Source organism: Lethenteron reissneri, chromosome 47, assembly GCF_015708825.2.
Source record: "Lethenteron reissneri isolate LAM-NWPU_2019-01 chromosome 47, ASM1570882v1, whole genome shotgun sequence".
Lineage (NCBI taxonomy): Eukaryota > Metazoa > Chordata > Hyperoartia > Petromyzontiformes > Petromyzontidae > Lethenteron > Lethenteron reissneri.
In genome coordinates, this window is record NC_083825.1 from 7,947,166 (window position 1) to 7,971,595 (window position 24,430).

The window sequence follows — 24,430 nt, forward strand, 5'->3', positions numbered from 1 at the left end:
TCCCTGCAGTCACAACTTAAAATCTAGATTGAACTCACTATCACACTAACTCTTTTGAGTTTTCAAAACTAGACCGTTCATAATTCTTACACGTGGTCGGTCACCGCCATGTCGTCGCTTCCGAATCGCCAACCGTTGCTTTTAAATTCTCAAAAACATTCATGTGAGAATTTAATGTGTTGAATGGAATGTAGAATTACTTATCTATTAAACCACAATTTAGTGCGTGTGAATGCGTCTAAACTACTCACAGGATACATTTTGCCACTGGTTAACTTATCATTATTTCTGAGCGTTTTTACCAAATTCGCAAAGTCAATTTGTCATCTGTTGCTGCAAGGTTATTGTCAAGCCTAACGCAGCTATAACGAACAGCAATGCCATGAAGATGACAAAATATATTAAGCCTTTTAACTGACTTGCTGGTAGGTTTTATGCAGCTCTGCCATTAATATTTTTGATTTAAAAAAATATACATTAAAATAAATGTTAATTTAATTCCAAAAAACTCTCCAACACCTTTTCATTTCCTTTACAATGTGTCCGCCATGCAACTTAAGACCGTGTAGAAGTTACATGCCATCTAAAGTTGCTTTAATAAAAAAAACTTCCCTGGAATGGCATAACCCATTCAGTTCCATTACTGTGCTTGTTGGAGACAATACTAAACGTCTATTGAGATTCCTGTATTAATCATTTTACAAAATCCCTAGATGCATTATATCCAACGTTAGACACGTTGAATCCACAGTAAAGTTCTACCATGAATCTTCATGCAATTGTGCAAAAATATACTACCAATGTCACACCGAGCAGAATAATTATTTAAGTGGTTTAACATAAATGTTATTAAAAACGTACTTAACTCTGAGATCAAATGGAATGTTAAAGTGTATATGAATAATGATTCCAAATTTGAACAGCTCCAAAAGACACTCGGGAAATTAAATTGCCTTTTTATCTGAAACTACATACCATATTGCCTTCCTTGTGGGATAGCTTATTCTCATATAAACAGTTGAGGATGCATTCAGAATATTTTTTTATGTCATTATTTAAGTATGCATGATTATGAGCCCAGAAGAAGTATGCCAAACTTAACATTTAAAAACGCTGGCTTGTTATACTTTCAATCGGAATAGTGAATCTGAACGGCAAGGTTAATGTTTGAGCAATAAAACTTTTATTAAGGAGTTACCATTCCAAAAAAATATGGGTCAGAGACAATTGCTTCCCCAACAAGAGAAATGTGGTTGGAGCCTGAATATACCTCGATAAATCTACGCTTAAAAATTATATGGTACGATTACATTCCAAACACTTGTTTTGTCTGTTAGCCAAAATACCCTTTTTACCCATTTGTAAATAAGAAAGCAACTCAATTATGGTGCATTAAATCGCACACGATGAAAATAAATCGGCAGTACAGCCTTCCAACCCGAGTTCGGGTTTTACTGCGTGTTGTTCCGCATTCGTGTCCAACGTTTTGTTCCACATACTGGGACCTTTTCAGTTCAGCACTTCAGCGAAACATTTGACATCGTGCCAAACAAAACTCGGTAACAACCCGAAAACGGATTTGTAGCTGTACAGCAAAGCCATGAAGACCAAACAAAGTAAATCTACAGTATTCATACCTCACTCGGTGTAAACAAAACACACATGCCGTGCTGGTAGAAGTTTGGGGATATTTTACACAATGCCTAACGCGGGAAAATGAGTGCGCTATACAAGTACATTATACAGCCACCATCAAAAAGATCTCGGCTGAAGTGCAATATGGGTACAAATAAAAAAATGTTAATCGTTAAAAAAAGAAGTACTTGTGGAAAGTTGCACGATTTCAAAACGTCAAAACCTCCCGGTGAGAAGAGCACGTGTGTATCTGAATCAAGTACTGGTACAACAAGCCTTGGCAGCCACAGATGTCTTCTTGCCAAATCATTCCCAACTCCAAACTCTTTACTCGGAAGCAAAACGTGAATTTCCCTATTATGCATCCAAGCGTTTAACTGTTATCGTCCACAGATCCCAATGCAAGCGATGATGTCAATATTCGGTAGACAAACACACGAATGGTAAGTTCTAAATTAAAACAGCCACCACAAACAGAGCAGACAAAATGTATTGTACGCCAGAAACATTTACTACATTACACACTAGGAATGGTTGTTTTAAATATTAAAATGGAATGTACATTGTTAACGGAAAATATGAATGTTCAAGTTTTGGTATGAAATCGCAATGAGGTAACGTTGACACACGATGACTGTTGATGGCTTGGATGGATTTGTGTTAAAAAAAGATTGGGTGATGTACACTCCTCCGCTAATTGAGTGTCCGTGTTACACGTCTACTCAATGACGGTGTCAAACTGTAGCTCAAGACACCTTACTGACTCTTATTAATTAAAGTGTCAAAACAAGCGTCAAATACCAAACCTACACAAATGAAAGTCCGCTGTTGCTATCTTTTATCGCTGAGATACAGCAACAAGAATGTCGATGTTGCCCGTTTCCACAAAATATAATTGACCATGTAATTAGCTTGACACGGCTTTTAGGTTTTATAGCTACAATGACCTCAATTCTGGGTCAATTTGTCCAAGGCATTTAATGATAACTGTGTGCAACAATCATTAACTTCACCGTCCACGCGGCTACACACACACACACAAATACAGCATCGTTCTCCTACCACAACGGTCATTCTTCACATTTCAGTCATGGCATGCAGTTGGCCCTTATCATACACAGAGGATGCCACAACGAGATCCCATTCATGTCCACTGCTGACTCCGAGGCACCCAGCTGAAATCAGTCCTTGAACGAAAATGCAGTTCTACTCCACAGTGTAAACTCTATTCCCTCACATTTAAGCAAACTTGCTTGCCGGTAAGTAAAATAGGTGCGCCTAATCATCGTACGGGTGAACAAAGCTCGCTCTGGCAAGCGAGGTGGGCGGCCAGGAGACGGGTGGCACTGGCTCATCTCTTGCGCACCACCCCTTGACATCACAGGAGCAGCAGACACATCATATCTGTAAACTCACCAAGTGTATAAGTGCTGCCACATGAAAGCCCATTTATTACATTTCATGACAACTCGGCTCGCACCTCGATGCAAAAAGCCAAATTGATCACGCAAACAATTCCTCTATGCAGCATTGAGCCAATGTGAGCACACGTCTTCCCACCGGCTACTATTACCGAGGGTGTATCCCTGACCAGCAGGACACAAACATTTTAAGTAAAGCCATCGGTCTACACTACATGCAAGAAAATATAGCCAACCATAGAAAACATATCCAACTGTGTGTCCATAGCTAGTGGTGCTGGTGTTGAATCGCATTTAGCCGTTGTGTTTTGAATGAGACTGCGTCATTTATAGCTGGTGAATACCCGTCAACGTACTCTGCTGCGTTTCACATTATATACATGACAAATTATCTGTACGCTGGTCAATAGGGATAATTCAGTATGGAGAACCAAAACCTTGAACATTTTACTTGGGCCATGGTGAATGCAAGCTACAAAATATAACACAATTTAAAAAAATACCCAGTCTGATCGAATAAAAGATCTGGTGGGAGGGTTAACGAGTCCGGCACAATGAGTGCAAACGCCCTTTGAGAGGCACTCGCCTCTGCTCGTGTGTACATAACATCTGTAATACAATAATACGCAATATTCCCTACTCCCTGTGTCCAGCTGCGGGGCTCTGCGCGTGTGTGCCGCTCTGCCCGATACCGCGCCACATCCTCGCCGGTAGCGCGTAGGCTTGCCAACCGCCGCTGCCTCTGCCGCACCGGCTTCAGCAGGACACGCGGGGCGCGGGAGCTGCCGGGCCCCCGCTCGTCGACAGGTACTTGTGCACAATGTGGTCGGCGTAGCCCTCTTCCTCGGGCGTCAGATGGGTCGGCGGCGAGCCTGCGCACACACACACACACGCTGTTAGCGAGCAGCGCCTATACAGTGCTGACACGGCACGCGAGGGGGTGGGTGGCCAGCACCTCGCCCGGTCGCCTTTGTCTCCCCAGTGTTGATGTTTACACACTGTACTAGGTACTCATTTGAGGCCGAGTCGACCTCGGGGAGGCCCAGGACCGATTCAGAAAATCGTCACTGGTGTTGGCCGTGAGCGGGAATCGAACTCGGGTCGTTGGGTCTGTCGCAAAGCGTGCCAACTGCTGCACTGCCGCTCCCCACTCACCAGCACACCCTCCCACTATTTCACAAACGTGCGATGCGTGGAGCACTTAAAATATTTTTTCAGAATTTGAATCTATATTTATCCTGGAGGAATCCAATGAGCTATAAAGGTCTTTTTCGCAATGTCCAATAGGGGCGGGTCAGAAAGTTACAACAAAAACGATAAAAAAACAATCGGAGTGCAAAGTATAGGAAAGGTAAGCAAATCACTCTAAATAAACTAAAACGAAACTATTTTTTATTTTACTTGGATGCGCCCTCAGCATGCAGCATGTTTCTGTAATCGTGCGACGCGAGCGTGTCACGACTTGCCTTGCTGCTGCACGTAGCGCAGGAACGAACGCCTACCCGGCATATCTTCTCCTTCTACCTGCAGAGCGGGGGCGACGGTTAGGGCACGGGTAAGCTCACAGCGACGTTGCTCTCCTGTCCCCATATGCCCCGTGATGTGACGTGCGATTGCTCAACATTCTCTACTGAGTGGAGGCATGTTTGCGTGCAGTGTGAGCCAATTAACACTAAAGATGCCACGTAGTTTCTTCCAATTACATAATAATTTTAGTACATTTGCGTTCGGGGGTAGGTGTACGTGCATAATTATATGATCGTATGTGCATGCATGTGTGTCTCTGTGGGTTTGTGTGTGTGTGTACATATGCAAGCGTTAAGATACCATGATGCTGTTGGGCTGCCCTGAGTTGTGCGGATCCACATCCTTATCTTCAGCCAATCGCTCGCCGCAGCTGTTCAGCACTTCCCTGCACCAGAGTTAATTTTACAACAATGCACACCGACAACGAAGTAAAGCATCACGACGACAAAAAGACAAGCGGGAGCACTTACTGAAGAGCAAGCGAGCCGGGCTGCCCGTACGTCGTCGCATTCCCCCGAGCGTCTCCCTGCTGCTCGTCATCCGAGAGGCCAGAGGGCGCTCGCTCCACCGAGGTCACCAGCGACAGCCAGTCGTCGTCCCGGGGCGGCCGCGTGCCACTCTCCTCCCTCTTCCGCCACCGCTTGCGCGAGCCGCTCACTTGCGGCGCTGGCCTCTCTCCCGATGGCGGCGGCGGCGGGGAGTGGGACAGACGGTCGTGGCGCAGGCAGGCCGACGGAGTGGCCAGGGAGCCGGACACCGGGTAAGGCAGCTGCTCGGACAACGGGTCGGACGCGGAAGCCGAGCCCGGGGACGGAGGACTTGTTGGCGGACGGAGAGCGCCGAGCGGAGAGCGGACCGACGTCGGGGCGGGAAGCCTGCCACGATGACGGCGCAGAAAGCGGGCGGGACGGGGAGCCAGAGCGCAAGCGGGCGACGGGAGCGCTGCGGATGGACGCGTGCCCGTCGTCCGACGCGCCCAGTTCGCTGGACGAGCTGTGGCAGCGATGAGTCGCGTCGGCCAAACGTCTCAGCCGAGCACACTGCTCCTCCAAGTGGCTTCGCTCTGGCGAAAGTGAGGGCGCAGTAGATAAAAGGCAAAGGTGATTTAATAATACAATTATAAAAAATAGATACTTAATGTTCAGTTTGTTGTAAAGTGGGACAATATTTGAGACAATCGAATTATCCTTTGTCGTGCCACGCCCGATACCTGCAAGAAGGTGGCCGAAAAGACGCAGCGGAGGCTTTAAGGAGCAGAGTAAGGTGGGAGGCAGAAGAAAGCAGAGCAAGCAGTAGAGAGAAGGGAAGGCGTCCGGAATGGCTCAAGCAGGAACCAGAGGACCAGCCAACACTTCAGAGAGAAGAAAAAGGACAAAACAGCCAAGATTTACGCCAGAACCATCAACCATAAAGTGATAAAAGGGAACCTTTGCATGCAAAGCGACCATACTAACACGAGCCACTTGGGTGTTTTTCCACTGCAGAAGGCGAGCCGTGTCACTGACGTCACGCGCAGTGAACGACTCGAGATGCAAGCAGAAGGCACGGTGGCACTGCGTCCTCCGCGTGTACGGAATGACATCACACGGACTAAATGCATAATTATCACTGGCCCCTGCCCTTGCTTGGCCGAGCAAGAATCGGATGTCTTGCGAGGCCAGCGTATCAGAGTTTGGTTCTGGTTACGTCAACTAGCCAGTAGAAAAGCACCCGCAAGGGGAAGGCCTTGCGCTGGCCCGGCTCGGGTGTGTCAGTGCAGTGGAAAAGGGGTGAGAAAGGCGACGGAGACGAGGCCCGCGTGCATCACGCGCGTACCGCTGTCGTCCTCGCTGGCCGTGGCGCGCGCGCCGCTGCCCAGGCCGTGCGAACCGACGCGCGCCGCGTACTCCACGTCCGAGAGGAGCTCGGCGACGGACAGCGGCAGCGACGGCGGGTCCGGGCGCCGGCTCAGCTCGGCCAAGCGCTGGCCCACGCGCTCGCTCAGGCTGAGGTAGTCCCTGGGGAACAGAGCGGAGCCAAGGCGACGCGCGTCAGCGGCGGTTGTGTTTTGAACCACGTGTGGTGGTGGTGGTGGTGTACGTAATCAGCTGCTGTGGAGGTGGGAGGAAGGTGTGGGGGAGGTGCTGTCTCAAGCAGGGATAAGTGTGGATAACCTCTCTATTTCACGATGCTAGATTGCAGACGCAGGGTAACGCGCACTGCACTTTGAGCATGACACCGACAGCAATTTCATTCAGACGCTGTCGCCTCGACAGACCTGGTTTCACCTGAGGACGGCTGCTTGCGTTGTAGCCGAAACGTCGTGAGAATTATTTTATTATGTTTTATTTTTATTATTTTATTACTTCCCTTCTACGTGACTTTACCGAAAGAACCAAGACGAGCAATTGGGGATACATTTTATGCCAGAAGTTTGAAAATTGTTAGTGATGTGAACAATTAAGGTGCCATATTTTAAGACTATCAAGTCATTATTGAATTCACAAAGAATTAAAATACAAGTGTCTCAAGACCATACACATAGTAACCACGTAAAAAAAAACAATAATAAAACATCAGAAACATTAGTTGGGCAAGTCATGTTGCAGCGCGACAGCAGGCACAAGCCGCTGTCTCAAACACCACAGCCCTCTCACGAATAAATGCCTGGACTCTAATGTGCACACATCTTACAACAGACACATAGTAACAACGACTCGCATTTACTCCCCTACCTGTGCAGTGTCTTCATCTCGAGCTGCAGAAGGTCGCGCTCTTTCTCAACCGTGTGCAGGCACTCGGTGAGAAGCCCCCGCTCCTCGGCCCAGCGCCGCACTCCGGCCTCCAGGGCCGCGTGCGCCCGCTCGCTATCGCGCAGGCGCTGCACTCCGGAGCCTGCCGACGAGAGCCGGTCCGCGCGGGAGCGAGACGAGCCATCCTCGCTCTCGTCCGGGTCCTCCAGGGCCGCCCCCCGCCGCGACTCGTGGACCCTCAGCGCCGCCTCCAGGGCCCGGTTCCTTTCGACGAGCGCCGCTCTCTCGCTCCTCCACTCCGCCTCTGCGTCACCGCTCCCGTTCGGATTTGACAGCCGTGACGACGGTTTCAAGGCCTCGAGCTCGGCGCGCTGCTGCGCGACGATCGTCTCCAACCTGCTCTTGTCCCTCGCCAAGTCGTGCATCTCCTCCTTCCAGTCGCTCGCGTAGCTGTCGTCCGAGATTTGCCGGATGGCTTTTGAACGCTCGAGGTCAGCCTGCAAGCTTTCCAGCTCTCTTCTCTGCTTGGACACCAGCTCTTCCATGAACTGCTTTTCGCTTTCCAATCGGACGTTCTCCTCGGCCACTTGCATTTCACTCGGAGGCGTGCTCCTGCCCGCCTCGCCTCGCTGAAGCCGAATTCGCACGCCCTTCAGCTCCTCCCTCAGCCGCATTGCCGAACTCTCCAGTTTGCGCTTATCCTCAAACGACCGTGCCCTCTCTTCGGTCAGAATCTTCACGTCCTTCTTCAACAGATCCACCTCCTGCTGCGCCAGCTCCTTCTCGGCCTTCTTCACGCTGAAGCTCATCTCCAGGCGCCGTGTCTCGCTCCTCAGGCCCTCAAGGAGGTCCAAAAAGGTCTGGCGGTCCTGCATGTTCTGCCTCCTCTCGCTCTCCAGCGCCTTGGCGTGCGCACGAAGGTCCTCAAACCTGTGAAGCAATGCCTTGAGCTCCTCGAGGTAGGCCCTGTTCAGCTTTTCCGTCTTCGCTAAATGGACCCTGACGCTCCGCAAGTCCTGCTCCAGTCTCAGAGTCTTCCTCAGCAACTCCGCGTGCTCGCCCTGCATGGCTTGCAGGATCTGGTCCTTCTCCACCACCACGTGGCCCAGAGCCTTATTCTCCGTGTCCAGTGAAGTCAACTTTTGCGCGAGGTAATTGCGGGAGTCCTCGAGCCGTTCCACGTCGCTTTTGTTCCGCAAAAGCTCGCACCTCATCAGGCTCAGCTCGTCTTCCTTCGTCCTTTCCACCTCGTCGACGCGCTTCTTCACCATGTACAGCAACTCCTCCCTCTCCCTCCTCAATTCCTTGACCTGCTCCACAAGGCTCGTCACGAGCGTGTCGCCTGCAACAATGCCGCTGTCGTCGGCCCTCTCCTGTGTAACGTCGCCCCTCTTGCTCATGCTCAGCGGCCGCAACCCTCGCCCTTCAAACACACGGCCCAATCGGAGTTCGTCCGCATGATTCTCAGACGTGGAATGCTGCTGCCCCCCGTCACCGCGCTGGAGCTGCACCTTCACGTTCGCCCCTTCCAGTGACATCACCGATTTCTTAAGCCTGTCCACCGTCTCTTCCAGCTCCGAGATCCTCAGCAGCTTCTTGTCCCCGAGGCTCCGCCGCGGCCTCACCGGGCGGCCCTCGTCCTCGGCATCGTCCGCGGCTTCGTCGCTCTCGCCGACGCTCCCGCTCCCGCTCCCGCTCCCGAAGCCCCTGAGCTTCTGCACTTCCTGCACGAGCAGCAGCTCTCGCAGCTGCGACTTCTCCAACTCGTGGCGGAGGAACGTGCCCAGCAGGCCGATGCGCTCCAGCGCTGCCCACAGATCGTCCGTCGCCTCGCCCCCTTCGGCGCCGGCGGCCTCCAGGGGTCCGCGGTCCCCCGCCACCTCCACTGCCGCCACCGAGTCGCCGCTCAGTTGACGCGCAGTCGCACTCCTCCGAGGAGGTGGCGGCGCCGCCGCGGGACGAAGGGCGCGACGATGTCTTGACGCCGCCCTCGGCCACCCCGGAGAGATCGTCTGTGAGCAGACACAGGCTCATCCTGTCTACGAGCCGGCTCACGTTATCCGAAACGCTGAAGCTCTGAGCCGTGCTCTCGCCCGGTATTTTGTCCGCCTCTGTGGTCTTGCCCGCCTTCAAAAACAAAAAACAACACGCAACAGTAAAGACGTGCTCACTCATTGTCAAGGCATTTTCTTTACTCCAGATAAAATGTCTTCCATATTAAGTTAAAATATACAAATGCTTTAGGTTACACTTGTTTTAATACAATCTACAACCGAACCTGTTGCTTTCAATGTAATTATATATTACTGAACATAAAGGAGAACTTTTGTACATGGCAATATGGGAACCAATATCGCAGATCCTATTATCTGCAGGGTTGTCTGGAATGACAGTAATCTTACCCACTTGCTAAATATTGCGGACAACCCTGTGGATAATGGGATAAATTTGCCTCACGACTCCTCTTATCAGCAGCACTTTAAAGATAAGTTTCTGTAATCTCCGGGCGAGCAGAGATGGCGTGTACAGAGACGTACTTATAATGACACAGACAGACGTGGAGACAGACACACAGTACATTAATCTCTCTCAACTCGTGTACTGTACGTGTTACTTGTCCCTCTCAGTTTCTCCGTCTGTCTTTATGTGCACGTCTCCGTGTTTGTCTCCGTCTCCCCGTTTCTGTGCATGTTCGTGTCTCAGAGTAGGTCTGCCGTCTCTTTGTGCCTCCCCATCTTTGTTTTTGTCGTCGTTTTGTGTGCGACGCTTTGTTTGTCTGTCTTTCAGTCTCCGAGTATGTGGGTCCCCCTGTCCTTATGTCTCCGTGTCTATGTGTGTCTGTATTGTCTCGTGATCACAACGAGAGTCAGCTGTGCACTTGCTTTATTCAAGGCACATTTTCAAATCATGGATAATCAGCTGATAGAGTAATGTGTCGCACAACTTCTCTTATCCATGAAAAACTCACGAGAATTAGGAAGCTGCTTTGCTATGCATTATGGGTAGGAATAGGGGCGAGGGAAAATAGGATCATAATAATAATAACAGTTTCTAGGAACCTTACAGCTGCAGCAGATAATAGGGGTCAGGAGTAATAGCACCACATACAATAAGAGTTATGTTATTTAAATCGCGTGTGTAAGAATAGATTACTTATTTGTGCAGATTGTAGGTAAATTATATGCAAAATGTTACCCGATGAAAAGAAATAGGTGGAACAACACGATGCAGAGACAACACAATAGACAAAAAGTGGAAGGAGCGAGGGGAAAGAAACGAATTCGTTGGTAGGACAATGCAAAACTCTCCATCTAAATGATGAAGATCACAAACGGTGAACATCAACTCCCAGTTACGACGATCATACTCGGTAAACTGGCCAGGTGGCTCAGCGGTCGAACAAGCGGCTTGCAGTTGGAAATTCGTGGGTCGACTCGACCCATCGCCCTTTCGGGGTCGATAAAATTAGTACCACTGTCGGGAATTCAACAGTGGTTGTCGTATGCATACTCACCCCCGCCATATGAATGTGGAGTTGCCACTGCTGGCTCAGGGCTGTGCAAAGGCACCGAACGCGCGAGCAAGGAAATAACGTTTTGATGCCTTCCACCAAAAACACAGAAGAGTTGCCCCTGTATCATTTTACGCCTAGGGTGGGCCGCACGAGTAAAGCGCGGGGCCTTACCGAGGGCAGCAGGGTGCTGCTGAACGCAGGCTGCTGCTGGCTCCTCCTGTGCCCAGGGACGCTCTGGGGACTGTCGTCGTTCAGGCCCTCGCTCAATAACTCGCCGATCTCCACTTGCACCTGTGCCCCCGTTCACAAAACACACGAACCTTCACGAGCCGAACTACGCAGAAACACCGCAGGAACAATTCTTCCATTCCCCAAATCGCATTGCGACATCGACTGCTGGGAGCGCGCACCGATTTGCGCTCGACACCGAAATGCAGCAGCAGAATTAGAATGTGCCTTGGAGAGAATTCCAACAGCTGAAGCCAGGAATAACGGCCATCTGTGCAACGTAATCTCCAGTGTCATTTGCGAATAGTTTGTTCAACTTATAGCACCGTACTTACATCTGCAGGCATAAATAAATTAACACATGTGACAAGCCTTCATACATTTAAATGTAGTTGAGCTATGTTCGAAGTCATTTGTGAACCCACTGCTGGATAACAGCTTCTCCACATCATGTGGACTTATGATGGGGGTTAATTGACCATACTTCACCACGCTGGTCAGTGTGAATAGGTAGCAGATGTGAGAGCATGTCGATATAGTACAAAAATGCATGTTTCTGCACTGCCCTCTGTCGTCAACCACATAACCCTACATCACGATGACAACTTGTTTGTGCAAGACGGTCACCAATCCAATGACTATCCAGGCTCACCCTGCTTATCTTACAATCTCCGATGAGATCGGGCACATTCCAGGTGACTTGCTCGCAGCCTTCTATCCATTAAGTTCTACCCATTACTGTTGTCCAGACAAAAAATGTAAATTAGTTGTTGCACACTGTGGAATAAACAACAGCATGACCTGAAAGTTGAAGGACATGATAGGACATTGTGAAGAATGAATGGATACAGACACAAATGCTTGCATGCAGGTGTGAAGGGGCTACCAGGGAGATGTGATGGAGGGTTTGTTCCCGGAGCTCCTCAAAGGACCTCAGCTGATGCTGCAGAGTCTACGCACAGCAACGCACACCAACACCGTCACAGTGTTTAGAGACACACCGATTCTACAGCAGACACACAGCACTGCAGATGATGTCGTGTATGGAAGTAACAATACTACTGACCTTAGTTCTCAGGCGAGGTAGTTAACATCTCGCCATGGTAGCGAGATGTTAACCCGACGGGTATACAGGAGGTCGTGGAATTCCATTCCGACCATGACGCTTGCATATTTTGAGTTTGCATCTCTCTCTTCCCGTGGTCGCGTGAATATTTATCCGGGTCCTTAGGTTTTTCACTCCACATTTAAAATCAACGTCACGCATTTAGAGTATTTGGCTGCTATAAATGTCCACGTAATAATCCACTTTGTGGAGCTATCATTTGTGCCCCGGTCACTTCTGAAAAAGAGCTATACAGCTCAGTGGGCCTTAACTGCTAAATAAAAAGAGTTCAGTAGTTTAGTTTCAATAAATAGGCAATAGTGATTCCATGCAACGGCAATGTGTGTGTGCAAATGTACCCATCAGTGCGTTGCGTCACACAACTGTACGAGGTAAACTACTTGCCTATTGCACATAAAACATTTATTGTATCCAAAAGGAATTAACATAAAACCATCGGTGGACATGTGATGCAAACCAAGGCATAGTTGCATGCAATGTATGTATCTATTGGCTAAGGAGACAAGGAGTCTGGGTGCTACTAGGGGTTTATTGTTGTACCAAAGTACACATGATGACCATTGTACCTCGAGATACAAGTTAGAAGGTCGTTCAGAATATTCGAAGCCTAATATTGAAGCAAATACAACAGACCATTGGGCTTTTTACAGTCCATGCTGAGTCCACTCAAACAACCAGGGTGAAATATTCTACGTTGCTTTGTTCCTTATTTATGTTCAAGCTATCAAGAGTTAAACCATAAATGGATGGTGAAAATTTTAAAAAAACGTCGTGGCCGCCTCAATTTTTTAGCGCTTGAGAATGCCGAATTGAAGGGTTTTATTTTACGAACACACATCGAGAATGCGCCATCATCTTTTTTGATGAGGTGCAATTGTCAACAATAGCCATATCAGACATTAGTACGTCTAATCAGCATAATAATTGGTTCACTGCAGCTCAAACACTTAGTCCTACAAGGCTTGCGGTGAATTTTGTAGATAGCCATGTACTAAGCATTTGAAGGCCTGAAAACCAGAATCAGTAAGTTTGCCTACAATGTGTTCAGGGAGGCAGTTCCATAGCCGGACAGCAGAATGAAGGGAGCTTTTGTCCAGGGAGCAATGTTCTGGCAACTGGGGGGGGAGGGGAAGGGCATTACAAGATGTGCTACAGAATGATGTCGTAGCAGGAAGACTCTTGAAGTTGAGTTTGGCTAAGGGCGGCCTGGGACTGCGATGAAGAGAACATGAAAGCTATATTCTTAGGTTTTTTCGGTAAAGTCACGTATGTTACTTTACCGAAAAAACCTAAGAATATGAATCCTTGCAGTCACGAAAGCTTCAAATCTAGAACATGAAAGCTGTGCGAGACGTGGTTTTTGGAAGACAGCCATGGCACGGTTCGCCGACACCTCGTGGACAGAATATTACTTGATCATTTGGGAATTAACAAATTGCGTGTGCATGTTGCGTCCCCCCGTGCTGTGCCTGATATGTTCTCCTGACAATATGGACCTGATGAAAGCAAGCTGGAACAAGTTGAAGAGGCATATTATTAACAGTGATGAGAACTGGATTTATGTGGTTATTATTGGTGTTTAAAAATACAAGTCTCCCTTCCAAGTACTAACAGGCATAAATGTAGAAAAATCACACAGGCTCTCTTCCAAGGACTAAGATCAATAAAGATTGAACGCATTTAAGGCGTTTGGTCCCAAAATACTAAGCTTGCACCTCTGATTAGCATGGTTGGCTACGTACGGTGCGAAACAAGCAAAAGGAGATCACTGCCCAGAAACAATACAGATTTGGGATAAACTGGGGTGAAATGGGGTGTCCTGGACAATGTGGCTCCCACACAGCAGAGCTGACGGAGGGAACTGCATCGAGACGGTAAGGGAGAAGCACTTACTGTGATGGTGCACTGTGAGCGAGCCTGCTGGTCCAAAAGCGTCTCCAGAGGTGAATCTGAAATAACACAATGAAAATAACTCTCTGGTTCTTTCGGTAAAGTCACGTAGATAGAAAATTAATAGATCACAATGTTTCCATCGCAACACAAGCGACCGTCTTCAGGCGAGAGAGAAAAAGCCAGCATCGAAAAGTCGCGATCTATTCATTTCTATCTACACGTGTTTACAGAAAGAACCCAAGAGTATGGATGCCTGCAGTCACGAAAGCTTCAAATCAACACAATGAAAGCCAAAACTGATACTACTGTACTCGTGCCAAATTAGTAACCGCTTTGTGGATGTAGACTAATCAGCTTTGGATTAACTGGAAAAAATATATTCTTGCACGCACAATTCTACGTGCATATCTTGAGCATAATAATCTATTTGGTGGGACAATTCACCCTCTTGCAATTCAAAGAACTGTCATGATTCAGTGTAATTGTTTGAGTCAATCTATTATTTAATTTATCACAGGTGTTGCTAATGACCAGTGGGGTCATGTTAAGCCACGACAACACAAGATGGACAAACTGTCAGGAATGAGGGTCGCCACGGTGGTGAGATGTTAACGACCTCGCCTGATATGCAAGATAGTCGTGGGTTCGACCCTGTCGCCTCTATATTTGGAGTTTGCATGATCTCCCATTGGTCACGTGGATTTTTCACTGCGTTTTCCCCACCGCATTTAGAAACACGCATTGAAAGTATTTGTCTGATATAAATTTCCACATTATAAGCCACTTTATCGAGTAATCACTTGTGGCTAGGTCGCTTCTGAAAAAAAAGCTGTACAGCTCAGTGGGCTTTACCTTGCAAAAGTAAACAAATCAAAAAGTACCTGGGTCCCAGTCTCGATCGATGACGGGCGTGCTCATGACGTGCGCCTCTCCGACTGCTGCTCTCGGAATACCATCCTGCGTAGAGACGACAACGTTCGCTCTGGATCACATTATGCAGCGGCTCCAAAAGCCCTCCCAAGTGGCACTACTTTCGTGTTTACGATATTCCCTATGCCGAAGACACAGCAAGGAAAGTTTTACAACAACGACAGCTCCAGTATTCAGCTTCCTTTCTTCATTATTGTAGAACAAGGCGTTTATTATTGCCAAGGGGCTATGTTTTGTGATGTGTTGCACTTTGTAATGTTCCACAGTTGTGGGAACTGGTACCAGAGTGGGGGAAAAACAAAGGTCCCACTCATTGATTCTATTTATTGAAACGTTTGTCCTTCAAGTTAACCTGCATACTACACTGCAGAAAATTGGACAAAGACATAGAATAGTTTTATTAAGTTTCCCTGTACAAACAATGCACCGAATGTATCTGCAAGGCTTGGTTACACAACTGTACTTATACACTTTCCTATGAAAGCAGCATCACTTTGAGCAGCAAACCCTTTTCTTACAGAGGTCAGTTATTCATAACAGACCCTTCTGTCTACACAAACATGTGATGCTGCCACAAAGTCAAGCTGCAAGGCAAAGCCCTGAAAACTGGGCTGCAAGCAGTTTGAAAATGAAATGGTCAGCATGTTTCTCTGCAGCATGAAAATACAGCTTCAACATTTATCTAAGGCATGTATAACAAGTCAGGTTGAAATTGATAATGTTCACAACTCATTAATTATTTATTTCGCACCTTTGATCAGCACTACTGGCTACGTACGGTGCGAAAGAAGTTCAACATAAATACATACGTACAAATGGAGTGCATATCATCATCATCAATCAAAACCAATTGACATGCTGGATGAAGACCTTCCCAAGCCATCGCATCCCCATGGTCCCACAATGCAACAATCAATCGAGCACCTGCACACGAGTTCATCTCATTGCTCCATCCCCTTGGTGGGTGGCGTTCTCGAGGACACATTTCATCCGCTTGCTGCCACTACATTGTCATTTTTGACTAACAGCCAATGCACATGCTTAGCGCTTCATAATAATGCTAAAAAATAGGGCTCACCTTTAGCACACTATTGCCATTCCGTGTGCTGGCTTTTTTCTCAACAGCATGGAGGTGGTAATACAAGTAGCTTGCAGTGACGGATAAATATCGTTTGCGAGCCATTTTAAAGTGGTAGTCCTCATGGGACCATGGGCCGTATTTAATTGTCATGGGCCATATCTAGCCCACATGTCACAGGTTCTCTCCCTACCCAGTTTTACGGTTAAAGTTTGGACCATAACACAAAGATAGGGATAGCACTTTGAAAATGGAGAAATTGTGGTTCTCTGTAACAAAAACAAGCCCTAGGTGCAAAAAAGCAAAGTTGTTTTTAGATGGTGGAATTTTCAGATGTCACATGTATAGAAATAAATATGGCCCTTCAAAGCATGAATTCGTGCATCTAAGAATCAATAATTTATAATATATACATTAATTATATGATAATGCATATTTAGGCAAAATGAAATTCATGATAAAGACCAAACACGTTTAAACTAATGTGATAGACGGTACAAATGAGGACATAAAACAAAACGAATGTGTTCTTGAATTCAATCACTACCCCAATTCACAATCATTAATAACAATGGAGAGGGGGTGAAGTTTATAATGGGGAAATATATATAGTAAAAATTAATTATGACCTGTAATAAAATTGGTTGTAAAGCTATTGCACAAATATACTAAATGCTCAACAACTGCTGCATGCAGCACAGTATTCAGGGCAGCTTAACCCACACAAGGTCAAAAGACACCAAAATCCTGAAAGGAATGCATCGCAAACTCATGGTAGTGATGCCCATGAGTTGATTTTGCTTCAATAAGAACTTGAATACATGGTGGATATGTGACTGCAACAGACCTGAAAAAAACTATTAAGCAGCGCAGTATATGGACTGCCTGAACACACACGTTTTGTAGATACCCCTAAGTATTTCTAATTTCTATTTATCCTGGAAGCAACTGATTAACTCATAGCGTGAAGATGATCTTAATGGTGCATTTTTGGGATTTCATATCAGTTAGGGTTATTGATACTGTACTTTATTGCCACCGTGATTGCCACAGTGGCGAGATGTTATCTCCCTCGCCTGGTATGCAGGAGGTCGAGGGTTCAATTCTGACCCTGACAATGTCTGTATATCTGGAGCTTCCACGTTCTCCCGGTGGTCGCGTAGATTTTCTCCGGGTCCTCCGGTTTTTCCCTCCACATTTAGAAACATGCCTTTAGAGTATTTGGCTGCTATACATTTCCACGTAATTAGCCACTTCGTTGAGCTATCAATTATGGCCAGGTCGCTTCTAAAAAGATCTATACAGCTCAGTGGGCCTTACCTGGTCAAATAAAAAGTTCAGTTTTATAGTTTGCAGCTAAAATAAGCCATCGTACCAAGTCACAACTCGTCACACAACATGGGTTGATGGAGCAGTCGCTCCAACACGCAGGGAATCATCCCACAATTAGATGTCAACTTGCTTAGGAGGCGCCGTCTCACTAGCGCAGCAATGTAACGCAGTTGTTTTTTGTACGTTCACCGTAATTAGTGTACGTTTAACTTCTTTACCAACATACGTAGCCAACCGTGCTCATCGGAGGAGCGAATGGATAATGAATGGCGTGCAATCCCCACGGTATCTTAACGTCACCTAGATATTCACCTTTGCACACTCTCTAGTATTCATTAACTATTGATTTGGAACTTGCAGATGACAGTGAGGCAGCAGTTGCAGAGCTGTGCTCTGTCCAGGGCAGGTCATGGCGCTCTCAAAAAACGCAAACATGCAGTTTGTAAAAGGCAGTTTTTTTGCATTTCTCATCATACTTGAACTACTTTTAGCTCCATTGGAACCTTCATTTGCCAGTAATGAGGTTCCAATGGTGTAAATGCTTTACCCGAGCTCTCATACTCTGATGGTGCATTGTCCTTGAGTTGTGCGCCTTTTGACGTCATCTGGTCCAACAGCATGTGAGACTGGGCTCTAAAGAAAGCTGTCTCGGGTGTGGACCAATCAATTTCAAGGACAGTGCATACATTATCAGAGTTATGTTTTTTTTTGCATTTCGACTGCAAGTATTGTGGTCAATGCAAACATGACTCCTTGTAAAAAAGGTGTCAGTTTTGTTGCCAGATAAAAGGGTAAAAAAACAATTATCACTACTTTTAGCTTTCAAGTAATAAATAGAACGATGCACAAAAACATTTACAATAAATAGTTGTATGATGGTATGATGGTAATTGCTGGCTGACATCCTCAGAACCAAGACAACTCCCTGGCTGAAGGGGCAAAGCATAAACCGGATCAAAAACTTGACTGTGAAGGTCAAACTTCAACTCACAAATGTCTAATATTTACACACAGATCACCAAGTGAGTCAGATTCATGGCGTCATAATCAACTTAAGGCAGTAGTCTCATAAAAGCACGTTTCAAGCAGAGCTCTAAATCTAGATCTAAATGGTGTGTCGACGCAGGCAAGAGTGCGCGAAGCTGTTATTTTTGCATCTAGCCCATGTAATGGCAACGCGCCTGTTGCATATCCAAACTACAACCATTCTATGCGCATATCTTAACTGCTGTCACCTATGCAAAGTACCTGTACTCGACTGCCTGAAGCAGGGCGTGGTGGGTGGCACCCATCTGTATGGTCACAACGGTGCAGGACACTGAAAATGGGAACTGGACTCGTAGCAGCAATATTCAAGCAACACAATGTCGCATCTATAGTCATTAAGACTGTTTACATTAAAACTGAAGAGGCCAAGACATTTGTGTCGTTGTTTGACTTGAAATTAATCCGGAAAATGTATATTGTTATCACAATTTAACATTTTAAGAACTAACATTTTATAAATAAAAATGCAATTGTTTTGGCATATGCTTTGGAGCATTTCCTATCGACAACAGAACTTGAGCAAGATCTGGATAAGAATACATTGCTTAAACTGCATAGTCCAGACTGACATGGCTGGGCAGTGTTACCACTACATGCACAAGGCTGTATCAAATCTAATCACTTATTTAGTGTTTACATGCTGGGTGAACACCAATGAGTACACGTATCTAATTTGAAGGAGCACTCATTGATGCTAGCTTTACACGGAGGATTAAATTACTCAATCTCTATCTTAGTGGCGAATTGCGTTTGCTAGAATTACACATACACGAAAACTAGACAATTTGCTTATGCATGAATGTATAACAATTATATTAAAACACCTGATTCAGACATTGTGTATGACAGAAATGAGGATGGCAAGATGGGTCTCTAGGAACACAAGAGTGGATGTATGTTGAAATTATTTGGCACCGTATGTAGCCGTGGTAATCGGAGGCGCGGAGGAAGGATAACAAACTAAACCCAAAAAGCATTTCTAAAGAAATTAGTTTTCAATTCAGATTTAAGAGTGCATAGCTATAATGACTTCCGAATATCGGAAGAGCATTCCAGACGGCCGCAGAAGCGCATCTGATCGAGTGCGATACAGTGACCGTCTTTGTTCAGGATCAGTCAGAAATGAAGAGACGAGGCACGGGGCAAGTGTGATGGAATTCATCTCGGACGAGAAGAGAGAACGTTGATTCAGACGGTTGGGATAAGTTGTAGGAAGAGAGGAAAACCACAATGGAAATAGAAAATGGAAGCACCAGGGCAGAGACTGAGCGGCAAGGCCTAGAAAGAGGTGGTTTTAAGTGGTCATCCGAAAATGAAGGACTTCAATGGATGTGGAGATGGCCCAAGACACGAATAATTGGAGACAGAAGAGCAAGAGATGAAGTGGCTAACATGTTACGCTGTGGCACTGTGAATTGTGTCACAAGCAGTCACCATTACACAACACAACATGTTTTTAAAACCAGTCTCCCACATAACAGGAAAACGCGTTTGGAACTTTGTAAGCTCAATATCTTTGTTGGCAAACAATACATCTAGCAAAGAATTAAGGGCGAGGGACAGTCTCTCAAGGTGAATGGACGCACCATTACAGATACTGTACCGGTTTCACCGCTCATGTTGACGAACTGATGCGTTTTTTTACAACACTAAGTCTACAACCGACTGTAGTAGCACATTGTAAATTTACATGAAAACACATGACGATATTGCTTGCTCCTTTAGCAAACCCTTTTGTTTCATGTTCATCACTTAACAAGCCTGCGGCACACTTCCAAAACACAATGTTTATCCCTCGTATAAATAATGAAACATAACTTAGCCATTGTCATTATTTCAATTCTTTTCTTCACAGCATGTTTGGCCTTGTCGGTTTTTGTTCGTGACAAATATATAATTTACAAGGACAAATATATCTCATTTAAACAACTGCTCTATACAATTGAGATTGTGAATAGCCTGGAATACAGGTGCACGAATTCATGGTTGAATAAGTTTAGACAATAATGATAAAAGTGGATCATCACCATTCAATCTTGTAATATATTTGACATTACATTTTAACAAAGCGTTAACACGTATCCAATTGTTGCCAACGCAATATATTCCATTCAAACATTTGACAATGTACTTGCCAATAGCAGACCAGCTTAGACGTAAACACATATTGCTAAATATTGTAGTGCGTTATATTACTCACACATTTTAACCACACACTACTGTCAAAACGTGGCATATCTACAAGAAGAGCAAACACAATGGAGTCTTGTTAACTTTGATCAAAGATAAAAAGGTGCAGAGTGGGTACTTTGGGGGAGAAATGAGCGACAAAAGTTGGCACCACGTGTGGCACGTTTAACCTGACAATGTTAAGCAAAATATATTTGGCGGAGCCTTCGTGTGGGCAAACGCGCGGTTGTTCTGTAACATTTAAACGTGTCGCGGTCCGCCAGTGTTAGGATGAGACTTAAGCCGCAGCAGTCACCTCGTGTGGATCAGCGTGAGAAGACGGGCTGTTCCTCGGCTGCAGGATCTCCCAGTGTTGTAACAGTACCGGGTGTTATTAGGATTTAGGAAAGACGCTTTGGTTCTTTCGGTAAAGTCGCGTAGAAAGAAAATAAATGAAATAATAGAATACGACGTTTCGATTGCAACACAAGCAACCGTAATCAGGTAGAACTAAATTTGAGAGACAACACAGAGAGAGACACAACATAGACACAACAGAGACCCAATGCCTCTGTGTTGAGGCCTTAAATAGAGAGGGGGGGGGGGGCAGAGAGAGAGAGGTGGGTCTGCTGGGGCAGCTGCCTGAAACAACCAAAGAGTAGTAATATGTTTTTACCCTTTCAACTGGTACAAAAATACGACCAAAGAGTAATTCCTGCAGTCACGAAAGCTTCAAATAACATTTAGGAGAGAGTTTGTGTATTCTTTGGTTCTTTCGGTTAAGTCACGTCTAAAGATAAAATAATAAATTAAAATAATAGCATATTACGACGTTTCGATTGCAACACAAGCAATCATCATCAGGCATAAAAGAAATAGCAACAAAAATCTAACTAGAAAACTATAGACAGACATACAAGCAGACAGACATCACAAGGACACACAGAGAGAGGACACGTATCAGCACAAAGAGAGGGGTCGTTTCTGTGACGGTCCCTTAAATAGTTTGTGTAGTTTTGCAATTCCACCGTTTAAGGAGCGCGGACAAGTGGTCTCCACTATTATGGTACATTAGTTTGGGTCGCATGGCCAGTCACACTTTGTCTTTAATGCATCTCTACGAGTGTCTATGTATCTCTCGGTGTCTCTATGGGTTTAGCATATGGTCCTTAGTTTGGGTTGCACTGGCACAAACGCACTACTACTGCGGTTTGTCTTTAATGCTCTATTCATGAAGGGGATGTGCGTATCGGCCTACCATCAACCGCACCAGAAAATTATACTTTACCTTTTAAATTTCGATTTAAAGCTTTCGTGACTGCAGGGATTCATCTTCTTGGTTCTTTCGGTAAAGAACCAAGAAGATGTATACTTTACCTATTTCTGTAACACGGATAACAAACAAAAAACCGAACAAAAACTGTAAATTTGTATACGTATTAGTGGAACGGTGGCGCAGTGGAGAGTGTACTGAACCCAGCAGCGGCAACATGTTCACTACCTCGCCTAGTTAGCAGGAGGTCGTGGGGTCAATCCTGAACCCTGATGCCTGCTGCTGTATATTTGGAGTTTGCGTGTCTCTCTTCCCGTGGTCGTGTGTATTTTTCTCCGGGTCCCCCGGCTTTTCCTTCCACATTTTAGAATCAACGTCACGCCTGTTTAGAGTATTTGGCCGCTATACATGTCCACACGATGATCCACTTCGTTGAGCGATCATTTCTGATAGCCAGGTCGCTTTTGAAAAAGAGTGCTACATAGCTCAGTGGGCCTTACCTGGTAAAATAAAACAAAGTTTAGTTTAAGTTTAGATTCGCCGCTGCGGTCCTGCCCCGTCACCCTCTCTTCACCAACACGGATCGACCGGCGTGGTGAAATATGGTCAAACAATCCACATGATTGAGATGGCGTGGGGAGGACTTCATGCAGTAATAGACTAACAAAGGACTAAAGTATTAGGTCACACACAGTACATAAACTAAAACGATATTGGTCGGCTCAACCGAGCATCTAGTGAAGATAAACTGCGCTGTTGGTCCTGAACCAGTGGTGCCTAAATTTCGATTTAAAGCTTTCGTGACTGCAGGGATTCATCCTCTTGGTTCTTTCGGTAAAGTCACGTAGAAGGGAAATAATAAAATAATAAAAATTAAACATAATAAAATACAATTCTCACGACGTTTCGGCCACAATGCAAGCAGCCGTCCTCAGGTGAAGAACAGGGCTGTCGGAAAGACAGCGTCCCAATGAACACCACCAAGCTTGGCAGCGTATATTTAAGCTGGGTTAGAGGAGGAGAGCGCCTTGACAAAGGAGTTTACAATATCAACAGATGAATTTAGCATATTTATGTAAAAATGCAGATATGGGATTAGTCACTACTTGTGAAATGTGTAGGTGGTGGGGGGGGTCTCACAGTCATTATGCTCGTGGTGCCTATTCTATACTTGTGTTTGATACATGACTACAATGGAAACCCATCCATTCAACGATCCTTCAAGGGGACGATCCTCATTACCAGCGTGTAAATACGAGCGGGTTAAGATTCAAGGCCCAGGAAGGGAATCAAACCTGGTTATTTTACCTTCCATGCGCGTTAACCACACAGCCACATACACATTTATAACCAACAACAAGTTCACGAAGCGGCCGGCGAAGAAAGTCGTAAAGTTCGCCAATGCAAGTTCACCTCGGATTAGCGCGGTTGGTAACGTACGGTGCGAAAGAGGTTCAACGTTCAGTACTGTACAGACATCGCGGCGTTTTAATCTGTGCACTTTGCTACCTCGCTACGCAAACTTCAGAAACATGTTCCTTCACGGACAACACAAACCCCACATGACCATGACAGTGCCCAACAGGAGCAGAGAAAGAGAGATGTTTGGATGACACAGAAAGAGGAACACGGAGGGAGGTTGAGCGTGAAGCTTCTCAGCGTGGAGGTCCCCGCCGACGAAGGCGCGCGGTTCCGGGCAGGGCATTCTAGCCCAGCGCCGGTCGGGCGAAGGCCGCACGAATCAACTTTTGCAAAATCCACAACAAAGCGACACGTTCTAACCATCGAACAAGCAACAACAACAACAGCAACACGTACAAACTTTTAACCGGTCGTCGTCACCTTCGCAACAGATTTCCTTCCACGCGAATGTGCACGGGACGATGGGGACCAGCCCCTTTCCGGCCGTTGGTGTTAAATTATAACTCCTCTTCCTCTTCCGGAAGAACGAGGAGGCGTTGTCGTTTTTTTTTTAACCGCCTCGTTCTCTTTTGTCTTCCGGAAGATCTCGATTTCAACTCGAAACTCACCCTCCCCTCCTCCCCTCCAAACCCCCTCCCCTCCAACCCCTCCCTCCAACCCCCTCCCTCCAACCCCCTCCCCTCCAACCCCCTCCCCTCCAACCCCCTCCCCTCCAACCCCCTCCCCTCCAACCCCCTCCCTCCAACCCCCTCCCCTCCAACCCCCTCCCCTCCAACCCCCTCCCCTCCAACCCCCTCCCCTCCAACCCCCTCCCTCCAACCCCCTCCCCTCCAACCCCCTCCCCTCCAGCCCCCTCCCCTCCAACCCCCTCCCTCCAAACCCCCTCCCCTCCAACCCCCTCCCTCCAACCCCCTCCCTCCAACCCCCTCCCCTCCAGCCCCCTCCCCTCCACCCCCTCCCTCCAACCCCCTCCCCTCCAACCCCCTCCCCTCCAACCCCCTCCCTCCAACCCCCTCCTCCAACCCCCTCCAACCCCCTCCCCTCCAACCCCCTCCCCTCCAACCCCCTCCCTCCAACCCCCTCCCCTCCAACCCCCTCCCCTC

The 24,430-nt window shown here is 46.7% G+C and overlaps 2 protein-coding genes across 4 annotated transcripts; both read right to left on the reverse strand.

The window, feature by feature from the left end:
• Positions 1-4,554: 4,554 nt before the first annotated feature.
• LOC133354566 (nuclear mitotic apparatus protein 1-like) lies at positions 4,555-9,026 on the reverse strand. Its single transcript, XM_061571512.1, has 5 exons — positions 7,298-9,026; positions 6,399-6,580; positions 5,054-5,646; positions 4,884-4,968; positions 4,555-4,580 (listed from the first exon to the last, which is right to left on the reverse strand). The coding sequence occupies exons 1-3, from the start codon at positions 8,851-8,853 to the stop codon at positions 5,120-5,122; spliced, it is 2,265 nt and encodes a 754-aa protein (XP_061427496.1). The 5' UTR covers positions 8,854-9,026; the 3' UTR covers positions 4,555-4,580; positions 4,884-4,968; positions 5,054-5,119.
• On the reverse strand, positions 8,864-23,935 carry LOC133354567 (uncharacterized). Of its 3 annotated transcripts, none has more exons than XM_061571514.1 (6): positions 23,748-23,935; positions 14,958-15,033; positions 14,077-14,132; positions 11,944-12,009; positions 11,001-11,120; positions 8,864-9,442 (listed from the first exon to the last, which is right to left on the reverse strand). In XM_061571514.1, exons 2-6 carry the CDS (start codon positions 14,992-14,994, stop codon positions 8,864-8,866), a joined length of 858 nt encoding a protein of 285 aa, XP_061427498.1. In that variant the 5' UTR covers positions 14,995-15,033; positions 23,748-23,935. The 3 variants fall into 3 exon arrangements, with proteins under 3 accessions (XP_061427498.1, XP_061427499.1, XP_061427500.1); XM_061571515.1 differs by having other exon boundaries at positions 23,724-23,935; XM_061571516.1 differs by lacking the exon at positions 23,748-23,935 and adding an exon at positions 20,949-21,151.
• Between the last annotated feature and the right edge of the window lie 495 nt (positions 23,936-24,430).